This window comes from Procambarus clarkii, chromosome 5 (assembly GCF_040958095.1).
Source record: "Procambarus clarkii isolate CNS0578487 chromosome 5, FALCON_Pclarkii_2.0, whole genome shotgun sequence".
Taxonomy (NCBI): domain Eukaryota; kingdom Metazoa; phylum Arthropoda; class Malacostraca; order Decapoda; family Cambaridae; genus Procambarus; species Procambarus clarkii.
This window is the reverse complement of record NC_091154.1, coordinates 15,186-34,678: the sequence shown is the minus strand read 5'-3', so window position 1 is coordinate 34,678 and position 19,493 is coordinate 15,186. Positions and strand designations below refer to the sequence as shown.

The 19,493-nt window shown below is 40.9% G+C and overlaps 2 protein-coding genes across 2 annotated transcripts; both read left to right on the top strand.

The window, feature by feature from the left end:
• Window positions 1-223: 223 nt before the first annotated feature.
• LOC123766804 (uncharacterized) lies at window positions 224-5,095 on the top strand. Its single transcript, XM_045756198.2, has 3 exons — window positions 224-618; window positions 3,316-3,390; window positions 3,727-5,095. The coding sequence occupies exons 1-3, from the start codon at window positions 232-234 to the stop codon at window positions 4,516-4,518; spliced, it is 1,254 nt and encodes a 417-aa protein (XP_045612154.1). The 5' UTR covers window positions 224-231; the 3' UTR covers window positions 4,519-5,095.
• Window positions 5,096-10,009: 4,914 nt separating this feature from the next.
• LOC138372354 (flap endonuclease GEN homolog 1-like) lies at window positions 10,010-14,998 on the top strand. The gene is made up of 5 exons (XM_069337637.1): window positions 10,010-10,107; window positions 11,215-11,337; window positions 12,167-12,331; window positions 13,781-13,826; window positions 14,891-14,998. The coding sequence occupies exons 1-5, from the start codon at window positions 10,079-10,081 to the stop codon at window positions 14,981-14,983; spliced, it is 456 nt and encodes a 151-aa protein (XP_069193738.1). The 5' UTR covers window positions 10,010-10,078; the 3' UTR covers window positions 14,984-14,998.
• The last annotated feature ends 4,495 nt before the right edge of the window (window positions 14,999-19,493 follow it).

Genomic DNA, 19,493 nt, shown 5'->3' with positions numbered 1-19,493 from the left:
ATAAATTACTTTAATAACTTTTATTAATAATATTCTATAGAAAAAGTAAAATTTATGTTATATATATGTAAAATTTTAATATATATTGTGTAATATAAAGTAGTTATACTATAATTAATGTTTGTTATAAAATATATATTGCATAATGTAAAATGTAAAATTATAATATATTATATAAAATATATTATATTATTATTCTATTTTTTTTCAGTGGAAGATATATAAATTATAATGACTGTTGCGGTTGCTATCCACCGGCCCTCCACCCACACCCTGGTGGGCTCCGCCCTCCTGCTGCTACTGCTGGCCCACCCGGCCCACCCATCCGGCTCCCCCGCCATACAAGTCACCCCTGTGGGTGCTGGGGTATCAAGCCGCCCTCTGATCAAAATCGTAGCCGAGAAACGCCGCGAGTCCGAACACGGCGGCGGCATCAATGAGTATTTTCAGTTCGACAATGTGTTCGATCAGGGCGGCAGCGGCGGTGACTTCGGCTTAAAGCAAGGGGGTGGGTTTGGAGGCGGATTTGGAGGGGGAGGCGTTGGAGGAGGAGGTGTTGGAGGGCGACCAGTTACCATCTTCAATACAGTCACCATCACACACACCAGCATCCAACAGGTGGGTAATTATCATCAAGCATGAGTAACATCTATCATTTAACCCTTGTTATTCATCTCTCCCGTATGTTATTCAACATTCATCGTGCATGGACTCTTGCCGGACGAGTCCATAGTGAGTACAAGCCCACGGGGACCTCCCTATTGTCCCTTGTGCTGCAGGGATTGAACTATGGACTCTGGTTAGAGCATGTATGGTTTGTTGACATTATCCACCTATACGGTACTCTCTGTGATGTATGATAATCTACTCAATACTTACTACTTATAATAATGATAATCTACTTATTACCTTCTCTCTATGATGTATGAAAATCTATGAATTGCCTACTCTGTGTCATGTATGATAATCTACTCCTTACCTACTCTGTATGATGTATAATAATATACCTACTCTGAGTGATGTATAATAATCTACGCATTACCTACTCTGTCATGTATGATAATCTACTCACTTCCTACTCTGCATGATGTATGATAATCTACTTATTTTCCTACATTATCAACGTTAATTCAACGATTTTAACGTTAACAATGTTAATTCATTTCTATCACCAGTAAATCAATATTATTAATGACATTTTGATGTTGAATTAATGTTAAACTTAAGTACTGAATCACCCCTGGCAGTATTTCCGTAGCTATGTTATTAATCCAACAAATTGTACAAATTGAGAATTGTTTAAATTCCACTCGAAGGCCATTTAATGGCCGCTGGTGTTGATAGCATCTAAAATACGGCGGAATAAGTGCCTGAAAGAGCCACTATGGCGCCATAAGGAGCAGCAAACTGTTTAGTCACCCCAGAACCACAGGAGGTGAAAGCTATTGGCCGATGTAACAACCAATTTAGCGCAGCAGTTGGGTTATCGGCGTGCATTCATGTGGCTGTCGAGTTTGTGATTGTAACTGCTGCCCGTTAGTATATTCTCGGGTTTGAAGACGTCAAACATCATCCATTTACAATCTAAGTGACTTAACCATAGAGCGTGTGAAAGTAGGCTCCCTCCTCTTCGTTTCCATTTTCTGTATCAATATTTTGTTTGAAGGGAGAGGGTAGACTTTCGTATTTATAATATACAGCTAGAGAAAATGTGTAATGTAAAATAATTTTAATATTAGTACTTCTACTTCATATGAATTAATTTATTCTAAGGTCAAAGTAAGAGTGAAATAAGTATTAATAATTGCCACAAAAAATGAAAGTTCACTCCTGTCTTAATTTATTTCATTTTTTGCCCCAGTATTGAGGTAACAATTATTATATTTGAAGAAGAATAAATGTTATTTTTTTTAGATAAATATATATCAGGATAAAGTTACAGTTTACATGTACATCAAACAAATTATATCCATTTTAAAAGGCAGTAAATTAAAGCAGTACAATCATTTGTGTTCAACTATAACATCCTCGGCATAAAAACAAACTTAAACTAATCACTCTGAAATACATTACACAAAAAATACAAGAAAAAACAAAATAAATCACCGCCAAATGGAAAGTTGTAAGCACTCCCCAAACACCCCATTTTCTATGAGGATGATGCGGACGTTTTTGCTGCACGAGTGCGCAGGCGCGGGCGCCATCTGCCGCGCCCTGGCGTCGACCGGCGAGAAAGCTGCCTTAATGGCCTTCTTGAGCTCATGTGCGGCTTCCGTCTTGTGCGCAGGGGGAGGTTACCTCGCGTGTCAGCACTTTCCATGTCTATTGAAGTATCTCGGACAAAGTGTGTGTGTGACTAGCAGGACTAGCTAGTGGTGCTAGCATATAGCTGTTTATAGCCTACACTAGTATAGCAACAGTTTACTGCCATACACTACTAGTAGTGTATAACGGTAGTCTACTATTGGCTCCCTATAGTGCTACTTGCAACTTCCAAGTAGCTGAATCTAAAACAACAACTATCACTACTGTAAACTACTATAGTAAAGTACTATAGTAGCCTAGCTACCACTACTGTAAACCACTTTAGTAGCCTACCGCTGCTACTACTACCGTAATTGCCTACCAGTATAATAGTTTACAGTGGACTACTGCAGTAGTAGTGGTAGGCTACTATAATAGTTGACTGAAGTATTGTAGACTACTATAATACTTTACAGTAGTTATGGGGGCCTGACAGCTGGGTGGACAGCGTTTCGGATTCGTAGTCCTGTGGTCCCGGGTTCGATCCCCAGGTTGAGGCAGAGATAAATGGGCAAAAAGTTTCTTTCACCCTGATGCCCTTGTTCCCCTAGCAGTAAATAGCTACCTGGGAATTAGACAGCTGCTACGGGCTGCTTCCTGGGGATGTGTAACAAAAAGGAAGCCTGGACTAGGACCGGGCCGCGGTGACGCTAAGCCCCGAAATCATCTCAAGATAGTCTACTATAGTAGTTTACAGTAGTTATAGAGCACTATAGTAGTTTACAATAGTTTAGTTGTTAGCGTCGTGCTGCTAGGATACTTTGAACTTAATAGTAAAGGTACGTTGTTATAAAGTCTCACATTCTGCAGGCAACTTGTAATTTGTTTAAAACTTTCTAATTCAATAAGTTACAGCCATTACACATCTTGTAGCTGATTTTAGTTTGATGTATTATGTATTTTGTTGTCTGTGAGAAGAAATATGTTTTGTTTACTATTGATCTTGGTAATAATAATTGGTTACGTTGCTGTAAGGTTGATATAATTCTTTTTTTTTCTTGTGTCGTACAGGTGGAGCTGACCAAAACTATCACAGACACAAGTATCAGTTATGTAACACACCGCAGCACTGAGTACATCACTTATGTAAGTACATCTCAAGTTTATAAGTGTGTGTGTGTCTTGTAAGTGCGTACGATAAAATGTGTTTTGACGTACGAGAAGTTTTCACTGTGGCGTTGAGCTCTGCCAGGCGTGGCCCGCCAACTTTCTTGGAATATATGGATGTAAATAGAAATGATTCGCGAGCTGCTTTGTATATATGAAGACTGTCGAGCTTTCTCTAGACCTGTTTGGAATTTCTCTCACGGTAATTTAGCTTCAAAGTTTATAATTATTTGATAAATCAATAATAAATTTGTTAACGTCAAAATCTAAGATGGCAGTTTATTTAATAATTTATTTTATTGGTTTATTCTACAGACTACCCCACTACCTGTGTACAACACAGAGTACGAGACGGAGTACCGGACTCAGTACTTCACAGAGACAGAGTACCAGGAAGTACCTGTGTACACCACCGTCATACAGACGCAGTATCAGACAGAGTACCAGACCGATACGTCTATACTGGAGGTCCCAGTGTACAGTACTCTGATCTCCACAGTATACCATACAAAGTACCGGACTGAGTACTCTACTGAAACCGAGACCCAACAGCTGCCTATCTATAGCACGGAGTACTCGACGTATACTGAAACGACGCACCTGCCGACGTTTCTGACGGAGACGCATTTCGACACGCAGTACGTCACTTCGACGACGGTGGTGACGACCACGGACATCGAGTACGTCACCGTGACGACCCACCTCACCACGACGGCGTACCAGGACGTGTACGTCACGCAGACGCAGGAGGTCCCGACCTACGTCACCAGCACGGACTACCGCCAAGTGATCATCACCCAGACGGAGACGCAGCCGCACTACATCACCACCACCGAGCTGAAGGAGGTAGTGGTGACCCAGACCACCACTGTACCGCTGTACCTCACCACCACGGCCATCTCCGAGGTGCACTTCACCACCACGGTACCCATAAACAACTACCTAACTACCACGGTACCGGCGTATGTGGTGAGCACCATTGACAGGTACCTGACCACCACGGTACCCTACTACGTCACCAGGACAACCACAGCCCAGGTACTGGTTGACAGACCTTCCAAGACGCTACATCCTAAGAATTATTACACATACTACGCCAAGCACTAAGGGAACTACTAGTTTAAGACGCCCCCTAGTTTGGATAGCAAGTTTTAGGGGGTTCCCTAAGTTTAGACGGCCCCCTGGTATGGATTCGTGGGTTTAGGGTCCCCTAGTTTGGAGCCCCATGTCATGGAGGAAGCTTAATTAAGCTTAGGGTAGTTAATTCTTGAGAAAGGTCTTGTAGAAAAACATTTTCAAAGTGCCTGGAAGAAATATTTTAGTTTAGGGTAACTTTTTAAAGGCTGTGACTGAATTATTAGTTTTTTTAAAACTGCTTTTATGGAATTGTTGATCCGTAAAAAGATTTATATCAACGTTCTCATTTATAAATATTTGAGAATCTTAGTGGTATTTTGAGTCTTTTATAATATATTCAATTGAGCATTGTTAAGAGACGCTAAGATGAATTACATTGCTGCATTGTGTGAATATATAAATGTGATTTTTGGTATATATCTCCTAGTCATAAATTTTAGTGTTATATTACTTTTTCCTTAATACAATTTAGTTTCAAATATTTTGAATTTTTATTGTTTTAATATATCAAATTAATCGTTTAAAAATGTTACTTATTTAGATCATAATTGATTTGATTTTCGTAGTAGTTGTATGAAGGTGATGACCGATCAAGTCATCAGTAGTTATCTAAAATACCATAATTGCTGATCTATGAAGTAATAAATTTGTATTATACTCGAGGTATATTCTACCCATTGTAAATTCACAGAATACTGCATATGCTGCGCTGCATTATGTATTGCAAATACAGATCTAAGTATATATGAACCTACCTTATATATACTCGAAATTTAACATAGCGATTTTAAAGCCCTGTTATCATAAAGAAATAGATGGGGGTATATATATATATATATATATATATATATATATATATATATATATATATATATATATATATATATATATATATATATATATATATATATATATATATATATATATATATATATATATATATATATATATATATATATATGCGAACAAGCCTGAATGGTCCCCAGGACTATATGCGAATGAAAACTCACCCCAGAAGTGACTCGAACCCATACTCCCAGGAGCAACGCAACTGGTAACTACAGGGCGCCTTAATCCACTTGACCATCACGGCCGTCAAAAGGAAGTGATAGCCAAGGCTATTTGAGCCACTTCCCCGACGGCAACTCGGATGGTAATCTTGGGCATAGCATTTCACCAAATCACCTCATTCTTTGGGGCACACGTGAGGAACACAAATGCGAACTAGCCTGAATGGTCCCCAGGACTATATGCGAATGAAAACTCACACCCCAGATGAAATGGTGAAATGCTATGCCCAAGATTACCATCCGAGTTGCCGTCGGGGAAGTGGCTCAAATAGCCTTGGCTATCACTTCCTTTTGACGGCCGTGATGGTCAAGTGGATTAAGGAGCCCTGTAGTTACCAGTTGCGTTTCTCCTGGGAGTATGGGTTCGAGTCACTTCTGGGGTGTGAGTTTTCATTCATATATATATATATATATATATATATATATATATATATATATATATATATATATATATATATATATATATATATATATATATATATATATATATATTACTCAAATGATATGTTTATATCCTTAAATATATCCGAAATGTAACATATAATTGAATTAAAAATAGTCAGAATAGATCTGATTGTAATATATTTTGAAAATATTCGAAGACAGTCTTGCCTTGACGAATTACAGTATTTTTTATATCGTTTCCATGGCCCTGGAAGGTCACGAGGCAGTACAGACAAGCACAGGGCAGAACGAAGCGCATGAACGATGACTCTGTGGACCCTGAACGATGGCTCTGGTGACGTAACGATGGCTCTGGTGACGTAACGATGGCTCTGGTGACGTAATGATGGCTCTGGTGACGTAATGATGGCTCTGGTGACGTAATGATGGCTCTGGTGACGTAATGATGGCTCTGGTGACGTAACGATGGCTCTGGTGACGTAACGATGGCTCTGGTGACGTAACGATGGCTCTGGTGACGTAACGATGGCTCTGGTGACGTAATGATGGCTCTGGTGACGTAATGATGGCTCTGGTGACGTTAATGATGGCTCTGGTGACGTAATGATGGCTCTGGTGACGTAACGATGGCTCTGGTGACGTAATGATGGCTCTGGTGACGTAACGATGGCTCTGGTGACGTAATGATGGCTCTGGTGACGTAATGATGGCTCTGGTGACGTAATGATGGTTCTGGTGACGTTAATGATGGCTCTGGTGACGTAATGATGGCTCTGGTGACGTAACGATGGCTCTGGTGACGTAATGATGGCTCTGGTGACGTAATGATGGCTCTGGTGACGTAATGATGGCTCTGGTGACGTTAATGATGGCTCTGGTGACGTAATGATGGCTCTGGTGACGTAATGATGGCTCTGGTGACGTAATGATGGCTCTGGTGACGTAATGATGGCTCTGGTGACGTAATGATGGCTCTGGTGACGTAATGATGGCTCTGGTGACGTAATGATGACTCTGGTGACGTAATGATGGCTCTGGTGACGTAATGATGGCTCTGGTGACGTAATGATGGCTCTGGTGACGTAATGATGGCTCTGGTGACGTAATGATGGCTCTGGTGACGTAATGATGACTCTGGTGACGTAATGATGGCTCTGGTGACGTAATGATGGCTCTGGTGACGTAATGATGACTCTGGTGACGTAATGATGGCTCTGGTGACGTAATGATGGCTCTGGTGACGTAATGATGGCTCTGGTGACGTTAATGATGGCTCTGGTGACGTAATGATGGCTCTGGTGACGTAACGATGGCTTCGGTGACGTAATGATGGCTCTGGTGACGTAATGATGGCTCTGGTGACGTTAATGATGGCTCTGGTGACGTAATGATGGCTCTGGTGACGTAATGATGGCTCTGGTGACGTTAATGATGGCTCTGGTGACGTAATGATGGCTCTGGTGACGTAATGATGACTCTGGTGACGTTAATGATGGCTCTGGTGGCGTAATGATGGCTCTGGTGACGTAATGATGGCTCTGGTGACATTAATGATGGCTCTGGTGACGTAATGATGGCTCTGGTGACGTAATGATGACTCTGGTGACGTAATGATGGCTCTGGTGACGTAATGATGGCTCTGGTGACGTAATGATGACTCTGGTGACGTAATGATGGCTCTGGTGACGTAATGATGACTCTGGTGACGTAATGATGGCTCTGGTGACGTAATGATGGCTCTGGTGACGTAATGATGGCTCTGGTGACGTAACGATGGCTCTGGTGACGTAATGATGGCTCTGGTGACGTAACGATGGCTCTGGTGACGTAATGATGGCTCTGGTGACGTAATGATGGCTCTGGTGACGTAATGATGGCTCTGGTGACGTAATGATGGCTCTGGTGACATAATGATGGCTCTGGTGACGTAACGATAGTTCAAGCAGCTTTAATAGATTAAAATATATTATTTAGAGTAGAATAAAATTTATATTAAAAACAATGGTTTTATTTCAAAACCTTTCCAAAAGTATTAATTATTTTTATAACAGCATACAACATGTCAAAATAAACACTGCTCTCAAATCATCACGGTGGTCGTATGCTCTCCAAACATCACAGTGGTCGTATACTCTCCAAACATCACGGTGGTCGTATACTCTCCAAACATCACGGTGGTCGTATACTCTCCAAACATCACAGTGGTCGTATACTCTCCAAACATCACAGTGGTCGTATACTCTCCAAACATCACGGTGGTCGTATACTCTCCAAACATCACGGTGGTCGTATGCTCTCCAAACATCACGGTGGTCGTATACTCTCCAAACATCACGGTGGTCGTATACTCTCCAAACATCACGGTGGTCGTATACTCTCCAAACATCACAGTGGTCGTATACTCTCCAAACATCACGGTGGTCGTATACTCTCCAAACATCACAGTGGTCGTATATACTCTCCAAACATCACGGTGGTCGTATACTCTCCAAACATCACAGTGGTCGTATATACTCTCCAAACATCACAGTGGTCGTATACTCTCCAAACATTCTTCTTGTTGATAGTAGGTGCAGTTTGCATGAAGGGTTTGTCCTCCCGATGACTGCACCAGTACTGATGTTGTTGGACGCTTTTATGTTGAAGACGATCGGAGCTACCAAGGTGCTTGTTGCTTTGTGCTGTAGATAGAGGAACGGTGATTAAAACAGAGGTGTGTGTTAGAGGGAGACTTGCCGCACCGTAGGGCGGTGTGTTGTGTTTATGGCGTCAGCTGATCCTTGGTGTTGCGACGAGGTAGTTGTTTTCTGTGTTTAGCTGTTGGTGGCGCCAGGTATAAATGTGGCGCGGGTCAGATGTGACCCAATTTGTTGGTCGATTGGAGATATTTAGCCAGTGCTCTGACTATTTGGTATTTTTCTTGTGACGAGTGGTCACCGCCTCCTAATATATGCTCGATGGTAAAGGGTATTTTAAGTGCGATAAAGACTTGTTTGAAATTTACTCTGGCACTATAATGTCGGAAGCAGTGCAGGAGATAGTGTTCGACTGTTTCAGGCACCTGACAGTGAGTACAGAGTTCGTTGATGTCTGTTCTGTACTTAGAGCTGTGTGCTGCTAGTTTGGTGTGTCCCAGCCTTAATCTGGTCATCGTTACATCAATTTCTCTGCTTTTATATCGGACATGTTTCCAAGTTTCCCATTTCTTTTTAATGGACCCATAGTGCAAAGGTGAGCATAACGTTTTCCAGTTTGTTGCAAAATCCTGGGAGATGGTATCTTTGAAGGCTCCTTTACGTGCAACATGGGGAATTGGATGACGGGTGAGGTGAGGCGTGTCGTGCATTGCTTTGGCTAGTTGGTCTACAAGTTCATTATGGAGAATACCACAATGTGCTGGGACCCATTGGATAGAGATGTCATAACCGTTCAATTGATGTTTGTGAAGAAGTTGAAGGCATGGGTAGACAATCTCCTTGCATGTTTTCGAAGAGTACGAAATTGCTTGAATCGCGCTCTTGGAGTCACTACAGATTGTATATATCCCAACTGGTAATGTTGTGATGATTTGGAGAGCTTGATACAAGGCATATAATTCCGCTGTGAAAATAGATAGTTGGTTTGGTAACCGCCATCCCTGCTTGAGATGGTATTCCGGTATCCATACAGCGCAAGTGACCGAGGGTACGTTGTTCGTGAAGATGCGAGACCCATCTGTGTAAATCTCTGTGGTATTTGGGTAGCAATTTTTCATTGTTGTTCCAAACATTACAATGATTGTTTACACTCCAAACATCATGTTTGGCATTTAAAGATGGTTGCCATACCTTCTGGCTTGCAAATCTTACGAGTTTCTAATATCCGCCTTTCACCAAATTCACACGAGAGAAAAATATTACGCTGATCACTACAACGTTTCGTAAAACGTTTAGCGTCAGTTACATCATCGGTGAGAGATTTATTTAGAGGAAATATATGAGAGTTTGGCAGATAGGGAGCAGCTGCTGGTGTCAGCTGATCGACTGTCAACACGCCAGTCTCCGCCTGACTGTCTTATGGGGAGGACGTTGCTCAGCTCTCTCAAGTAAATATATACTATTCATGCTTTTTGTGACTGAAAAAGATCTGTATGACAGAAATTTGTCTCAATAAATGAGGTAGACTAATTTGAAACATGTTAATAGATAAAGTGGTTGTGAATGCACTGGTTTATATTGTAAAGTTTCTTGAATGGGCTCGTTAGTTGTTAGCTAAGTATAGATTAAATTATTCCTTGTGTGGTGTTCCCACCACATGAGGCCCAGGGAATATAGGCCTAGCGTTGTTTCTGGTAGACTAGGATAAAGTTTACGTGATTTAGTAAAATTGTCAACAAGGATTGTTTGCATTTTTTCCTAGTGTAAACAATTTTGCATCTCATATTTGTACACAAATTTTAACTTGCCCTGAATTGTGCATAACTTTGTTGGGATTACAGGTGGCTTTCAGACCTTCAAAATTGGTCATGTAGGCAATACTAAAACCATGAAGGAGTCATTATATTCAGCCCTTTGGTGTATGAGAACACGAATCCCGAACACGTCTTGTACGGGTTTGGCGTCTGCACGTGTTTGGCTGGCGTCTGAACGGGTGGCCAAATACATCTTGTACCTGTGTGGTCACTGTGTTACCTGACAGTGTGAGTGAGGGGGTAAGGGATGGAGAGGGAGGGTATGAGGGAGTAGAAGACATTAATAAGGGTAGTCAGACCTTTATACTGTATACAGAGGTTAGACAAAGGCCCCATACACATGGGTCTGCATCTTTAACTCATTCCATGATCTCTGAACAAAACACAAATGGTTGGGCATATTCCTTTTCACCTGATGCACCTGTTCACCTAGCAGTAAGCAGGCACGTGGGAGTTAGGCAACTGTTATGGGTTGCATCTTGGGGAAGGTTGATAGTTTGACCTTGATGGGGACCTAGGTACAAGTGCAGGCTTCTTGTCCCAGACAACAGGAATTCATCAGTTGCTCTCCAGACCCATCAGAGCCCTAGACAAGGTCTCAGGAGACCTTGTCTGTCTCCTTAGGCATAGCTGTCTCTCTAATCACCCATTCATTTTTTGGCCGGCCCCACATGCGATTAATGTAACAGATCCAGCAATATTTATGGGTGCTGTAGTAGGCCTATATTAACATTCTGACAGGATGGGTGTGATGGGACTGTGGGGTGCGGTAGCGGCCGCAGAGGAGGTAGTTCGTCTAGACGACCTTAATGGCTTGGTGCTGGCGTTAGATGCAATGACATGGCTTGTTAAGAGCCGGCTGAGGTATGTATAAGTAGGCCATGCTAGTGGCCAAGAGTAATGTTTCAAAGTGAGTTTTGTACAATATTTAGATTTTTTCAGATTATTTTGACAGTGGACGAGAGGCTGGAATGTCTAGATTGCTGCACGTAATTAGTGACTTTATCATTTTTACAAATGCTGTAATCTGAGTAACTATTGAACGTGGTTACTTGTGCTCTGAAAAGTAAAACATACAGGTACCCGTTTGGCAGCAGGATGCTGCTTCTGGAAACTTTCCTTGTTAAGGCTTTTCAATAGCTCGGTCGATAGAGCTTTGGCCTCACACTCTTGGGGGTCTGCCGTTCAAGTCACCCAGAGCCCAGGTGATGGACTGTACATGGACCTTTGTATATCTTGTCAGTAAAATAATTGTTTAGATGTCTTTTGATGTGTGTTAGCAGTCTAAAAGCTCAAACCTTCCTTCAGCTCATCTTAATTCCTGCCTTGGTAGTTTTCACTGGAATACAACAGCCAATCAGTTTAGAACCGGGTCCTTGTTTACTGTCAAATGAACAGGGGTAAACGGCTAAGGATCAGCGGCCAAGCGTCCTTCACTACCCAGGGCATGAACACGGCCAATATCACTCTTGGTTAATCACTCACCGTATTAGGTGATTAACCAGGCTGAATTACTGTGCTAATGTGTGTGTGTGTTTACCAACTCTCTACTAAAGTTTATTTATGTAAAGTATTTCATAATTTTTGTTTTTAATTCCTTATTTTCTCTTTAGTGCTTCTGTAAAAGGTCTCTATATTTGCACTGTGCTAATTTACCCCTGCCGTTTACCTATAATGTGTGACTCTCCTGCAGGACTCTGTTTTACCGCCTCACCAACCTGATTAGAGCCGGTGTTGTGCCTCTTGTGGTCCTGGATGGCAAGGTGTCGGAGTGGAAGCTGCCCCTCATGGGCAAGCGACGCTGGGCTGCCATGCTCCACCAGAAATGTAATATCAGTCTTGCCCGCAAGAAAGCCATGTGAGTGGATGAGTTTGTTTTAGGGGAGTTTGTGTCACTGGGGGATGTATATAATCTTGCTCAAGATTGCAGAGAACGAGTTTCTTCTGTTGGATAGTTGTACTGTACTGTAGTAGTAATTAATATTTAAAGATAATCACTATTATTTTTATTTGTAACTTAGTACACTATATTCATTCATAATTCTATGAAGTTTTAATTACATTATTTTGTCTATTCTGAACCCTAAACATCATAAGGATCCAGGATGAACTGGAATTACCACTTTCATTTAGTGTTGGAGGGGGGTTGATTATTTCAGTCACATTATTGTGAATTATTCTCTGCTCATGGCCACTAACTGTGCACAACATTTTTGGATAAACCTTAAAATTAACATTTGTGATCATGCCTGAACTCAGAGTTAGTGAGTATAAATTTGTTGAATGTCTAAAAAGCCATAAACTGACATTCTTCTCAAGAGTTAAAAGCAATTAGTGTCCACTAGTGGGGTATGCAGTCTTACAATACAGTACTGTACAGTATTTTATTTATTTTTATATACTGTACAAGAGTTTTTGCATTCTTGTAAAGGTCCTTAATCCTAATTTTCCCTGGAATATGACCTGCCAATCGTTTAACAACCAGGTACCCATTCACTGCTGGGTAAACAGCGGCTACAGTTAAGGATTGGTGCATAATCAACCCCCCCCGGACAAGATACAAATCCACGGCAAATCGCTCATGAAGCATGGGGCAAGTGTTTTACCAATGCTCCATGCGACTGCCAATTGGCAGTATATTGGACTAATGTGTACATCACCTCTTGAACTCGTGACACTTTCTTAGCCGTTTAAAGCCACCTCTGAATTACTGTATTTAAAATTCTAACAATTATGTAAATAATCTGGTTTATAATTAAAATGTGACTATTTCTAGACTTGGCTGTTTCAAGCCAGTCTTTAGATACAAATTTTATTAAGTCCATGTACTGTGGGAGGTAATACATTAGTTAAAACACTGAAACCCAGCGGCATTGAGTGTAATTTACTTTGGGGTGACCGTCGCCAGTGGCCTTGACGAGGACAGGACATTATTAACTCCCTATTTTATAATTAAAAGTTTCCTATAGGGGGTTATTATATAAAGCCCATCTAGCAGTCGGTTTTAGGGGATCCTTTATACCCCCTTAATCTGCTCGTCTAAGTCCTACATGTGGTGCACGTGAAAAAGTATCGGTTATGGATACATTCGGAAACAGTTATTTGGCAATCCAAGTACAGGTGGTAATTGCAAATAGCAATTAAAGCATTTAAAGAATAAAGTTCTCCAGTACTTTTGTATACTTTATTTTTACACCAATATATAAATCCTTTAAATAATCCACTTTGTCTTTCTAATAATAATTAATTATTAGTAATAATTAAGATGTTCTTTGTGTATAATGTGTGAACAGGTGTTGTGTTTCAGGTACAAAGCACCAACAGGCAGGAGAAATGATCGTGTACTCATAGAGGTGAGTACAGTACTATACATGTTGCCTCGGTCAAGATGATGATGATGTTATAGATTCAGCTACTAGGAACAAGGTCCAAGTAGCACGGGCTATGGTGAGCCCGTAGAAGACTTACCTGGCACAGGAACGGTGGTCAAACGGTCAAGAGTTACATGTCGTGAGTGCAGTAACCTAACCCCCCCCCCCCCCCTCCCCTTTCCCTGGTGTCGGTAGAATCCAAAACTTGAGCCGGAATAGAATTATAACGTCGTAGTGACATTGTACACCATCCATTCACCTTGGCTCTAGGAGACTCGCACTGTGGATTCCGTGTGTAAGGCCGAAGCTCTTATCAACCGAGCTATTATGTAGTCTTAATAAGGAAATTATTTTATCATACACCTTGTATATAAAAATCAGTTTCTCTATTATTTTGGTTATGCTAGGATAGGTTGAGCTGGGTCTGGTCAGGTTATGTTTACCTAAAGATTAACAATGACTTAGGGTAGTAAAAAATATTTCTCAGGTCTTGGTCCCTGCTCCTAATACCATATTATTGACATATCATAATGTATATCCTCTTGACTGAAAATATTACCAATATGTCCCTCAAGTATGGTAATATAAATCCCTCGGTTATGAAAACTTGACCCATCAGGTGGTGTCGCTGTTCTTCTCGAACACTGTGAGTCTCTCGTTGTGTATGGCATTTCATTTCTCAAAATATATCACTATAGCATGAATAAACATAAGTAACTGATTTTGATAAAATATTTGTTTGAACTATGAAAGAATATTTGAAAAGTTTGCTGGAAAAGAATATAGGAATAGGGAGGATAGCATAGGAATACAGTAAAAGATAATGTGCATATAGTACACTATACTGGAAAAGGATGGATGGGTTCTTTATGGATAGGCATTAGAACATAATAAAGTCAACTGCAGAAGGCCTACTGGCCTCTACAAGTCGGACACTATTTTTATCCATCTAAATTCATTCGTATATATGTCTAGCATATGCCTGAAACGAGACAAATGATACTTTCGTTGTGACTGTTAAAGGAGAAATTGGCTTCTCTTCACAGCTGTTGCAGAGTATGGGAGTGCCATTCATGCAGAGCAACGGAGAGGCTGAGAAGCTGTGTGTGTGGCTGGAGCAACAAAAGGTGAGCCCTTAACATGATGAAAGTGTCAAGTAGTGCATGATCCTTAACTTGTAATACTTGGGTACAATGCATTTTTTTATAGCATTTAAAACCTGAACAGGAATGAAATTGACTCGTAGTGACATTATGCACCTTATACGAACCACTGTGTGTGTGTGTACTTACCTAGTTGTGCTTGTGGGGGTTGAGCTCTGGCTCTTTGGTCCCGCCTCTCAACGGTCAATCAACTAATGTACAGGTTCCTGAGCCTACTGGGCTCTAATATCTACACTTGAAGCTGTGTATGGAGTAGCCTCCACTACATCGCTTCCTAATGCATTCCATTTGTCTACTACTCTATCACTGAAAAAGTTCTAATGTGTCTATGGCTCATTTGGGCACCAAATTTCCACCTGTGTTCCCTAGTGCATGTGCCCCTTGTGTTAAAATGTCTGTCTTTATATACCCTTTCAATTCCTCTGAGAATCTTGTGTGTGTGATAATCATGTCCCCCTCTGTCTCCCAGTGACGTGAGGTTTAATTCATGTAGTCTCATCGTAGCTCATACTCCTCAGTTCGGGTACTAGTCTGGTGGCAAACCATTGAACCTTTTCCAGTTTAGTCTTACGCTTGACAAGATATGGACTCCATGCTGGAGCCGCATACTCCAGGATTGGTCTAACACATGTGGTATATAATGTTCTGAAAGATTCTTTACACAAGTTTCTAAAGGCTGTTCTTATGTTAGCCACCCTGGCATATGCCGCTGATGTTATCCTCTTGATTTGAGCTTCAGGGGATAGGTCTGCCGTGATATCAACCCCAGGTCTTTCTCTTTGACTCTTGAAGTATTTCATCTCCCAAATGATACCTTGTATTTGGTCTCCTGCTCCCTACACCTATCATTACATTACATTTGCTTGGGTTAAACTCTAGCAACCATTTGTTCAACCATTCCTGCAGCTTGTCCAGGTCTTCTTCACTCCTCATGCTGTTCTCCTCGGTTTAATCCTTCTCATAATTTTGGCATCATCAACAAACATTGAGAGGAATGAGTCTATACCCTCTGGAAGATCAGGTACCAATTTACTGCTAGGTAACAGACCATCAGGGTGAAGGAAACTCTGCCCAACTGTTTCCGCCGGCTGCGGGGATCGAACCCCGGTCCCTTGGTCCACGAGTCTAGAGCGCTGTCCACTCAGCCACTAGATCCCCTGTGGTGTGGGTGTGTGTGTGTGTGTGTGTGTGTGTGTGTGTGTGTGTGTGTGGTGTGTGTGTGTGTGCGCGCGCGTGCGCGTGCGTACTTACCTATTAACCTATTTGTGCCGCAGAATCGAGCGTTGGCTCTTGGATCCCGTCTTTCTAGTTACCGGTTGTTTAAAGCATGACTCCTGTCCTCCTTTATCATACGTAGTATTAAAGCTATAAATAGTGTTTTGTTTCCTCAATGTGCTCCTTTAGTTCATTCCATTTCTCCACTACTCTCATGCTAAAAGAAAACTTCTAATATCTCTATGACTCATCTGAGTTTCCAGTTCCCACTCATGTCCCCTCGTTCTGTTGGTATTCCGTGTGAACATTTCGTCTATTTCAACTCTGTCAATCTCCATAAGTATTTTGTGTGCTGCTATCATATCTCCCCGCTCTTTTAATTTTTCTAACGTCGTCAGGTTCAGTTCCTTCAGTCGCTCTTCATATCCCATTTCTTGCAACTCTGGGACGCGCCTCGTCGCAAATTTTTGGACCTTTTCAGCATCCTAATGTGTTTCTTTAGATGGGGGCTCCTTGATGGGGCTACATACTCTAAGACTAGTCTCACGTAAGCAGTGAAAGCACTCTGAATGCCTCCTTACTTAGGTTTCTGAATGATGTTCTAACTATTGCCTGCGAAGAGTACGCTGCTGTTGTTATCCGATTTATGTGACTCAAAAGTTACAGTTGGTGTTACGTCCACTTCCAGGTCCCTTTCTCGAATCGTCACAGGAAGGTAGTTTCCCTTCAAGGGGGCATAACTTTCAAATATGCATAAAATATGCAATAAATGAAAACTAGTTAGGTTTCAATCAAACTTATCGACTAGTTGTGTATGAAAAGAGCTTCATCTGGTCCGAGACTCAGCATCGTAACATTAATAGAAAGAGAGAAAAAATTATTTAATTATGTCAACAATTTTTCCAAAATGTTAAAAAATTAACATCAAACACAAGTGTAACTGAAATCAAGTCTTTGAGTCGCAGCTATTACAATAGCATATAATAAAAAAATAAAAAAATGTTTTATCCCCAAAAATTTTGTTTAAAAAACAAAAAATTTAGTTTCTTCAACTTTTTTTTGTTCTTATTTGTTTATCGGACGATTTACATGAAACTTATACACCTGACTGCAAGTGAGGCCTATCTGTAAGGGTGCCAATTTTGGAGGAAATTGGTTGATTTCAACCTCACCCACAGATGGCAGCACCTTAGGCTTCATTTTTTAATTATTTATTTCAATTAACATAAACGTAACTTATTTTCTTTCATTTTTTAATCAATTGACATAAAACTTACACCGTATATGTAGAGTTTATTTTTCTACAATCTGTAAGAAGCGTTTTTTCCTAAGTTTACTTAATGATTTTATAATTAGTAATAAGCATGATATATTTGCAAAATTTTTAAGGGAACTTTGACTATTTGTATTAGTAAAATTAAACATATTTTGGAAAATCCGGTCATACAGGTCCTTTATTATATGCTAATGTGATAGAAGAGTGTCATAGAAACGATTCATTTGAAACTTGTTGTTGTAGAGGCTTATTGACAATGTGTAAAATTCGTCAGATAAAATAACATAAAAAATTCTCCCTTTTTATTTAGGCTGCTATACTGAACTTGGAACAGTTGCATCCCTTTTTATATACAACTAGTCAAAAATGTTTGACTTTGAGCAACTTATAATAAACTAAGTTATGCCCCTTTATTGTGTACTAACTCTCTGGACTCCTGTCACCTCTTCCATTTCCAAAATATTGTACTTGCTCGTGTTGAACTCCAGTAGCCCATTCTCTGACCATCTCTGCAACCTGTGTCAAGTCCTCTTGGAGGATCCTACAATCATCATCTATCACAACTCGTCTCATTAATTTCCCGTCATCCGCAAACATCGACATGTAGGATTCTACTCCTGTAAACATGTCGTTCACGTATATTATAAACGGAATTGGTGCAGCACCGATCCTTGAGGTACTCCACTCGTTACGGTTCGCCAGTTGACTTTTCGTCCCTGACTGTTACTCTCTGACTCTTCCCTGTTAAGTAATTCTTACCCATGCTAGAGCTTTTCAGGTTACTCCCGCCTGCCTTTTTTAGTATCCTTGGTGATACATTGTCTAGTTATCCTCGGTGATACATTGTCTAGTCCAACTGCAACAAAATCATCCAGTGTTGTCAGCTGTTTCATTACCTCCTTTGCTGTCACCTCTATATCTATTAGTCTCTCATCTTAGATCATTATCTCTTCTAACAATGGGAGCTACTCAGGCTCAGTTGTGAACACTCAATGGACTGGACTGAACTGGCATTCAGTACCTTGCTGATTTTCTTGTCGCTTTCTGTGTATGCCCCTTCTGTTTTCTTTAGTCTTGTCACTTAGTCGTTCACGACATTTTCCTTCTTATATGGCTATGTAGTAATTTAGGCTGCTTTTTCGCTTTGATCGTAATATCGTTCTCATAATTTATTAGGGATACTATTCTTATATTAATGTAATCGCTATTAACTCTGTTGCATCTAATCCTGTTGTCCTCTGTCCTTTTCTTCTGTTCTTTCTCCACTCCCTCCTGCTTCTCATTTTTGCTTCCTGACACTGGATCGGTGTATCCCTACCTCTGTCCCTTGTGTGTTCCTTCACATGCTGTGTTAGGAAATGCCTGTCTATAACGTCCACTAACTTTGCTCCTCACGTTTCCTCCGCCTCATGGGGATTCCTTGATTTCCAATCTAGGCCCCTCATGACCAGCAATTTCGCTCTCATTATGTGAGCTGTTGTTGCTGCCCTCTGTAGGTCATCCATACATATTATATTCTGTTCATCTATTCATCCTTGTTGTTGTCATCAAACCCGTGCCTGGGCCTTCTACTGTTTAGTGGGGGATTGTAGATTATCTAGATCACAATTCTTCTCCCATCTGCTGTCAGAGTCCCATGTATGGAGCTTGTGCTTTCAATAGTACCCAGATTTCCAGGTCTTCAAGCATCCATTTCCGCTATATTAGGAGTGCCACTCCCCCTCCCTGTCTCTGTATCCTTTATTTCCTTATCACTTGGTACCCCTCTGGAAAGATTGGATCCGAGATCATGCCATTTATTTTAGTTTCCTTTATTGCAATTAAGTCAGGATCTGCCTCACTGACTCTTTCTTTTATCTCATCTGCTTTATTGGATATTCCATCAGCATTGGTGTACCAAACCTTGAGACTCTTCTAGGAAACTCTGATAACAGAGTTCACCGTTTCTCTAGGGATCTGGGGTTCAACTCAAACAGTCCTCTTCTGTCTGGGGGG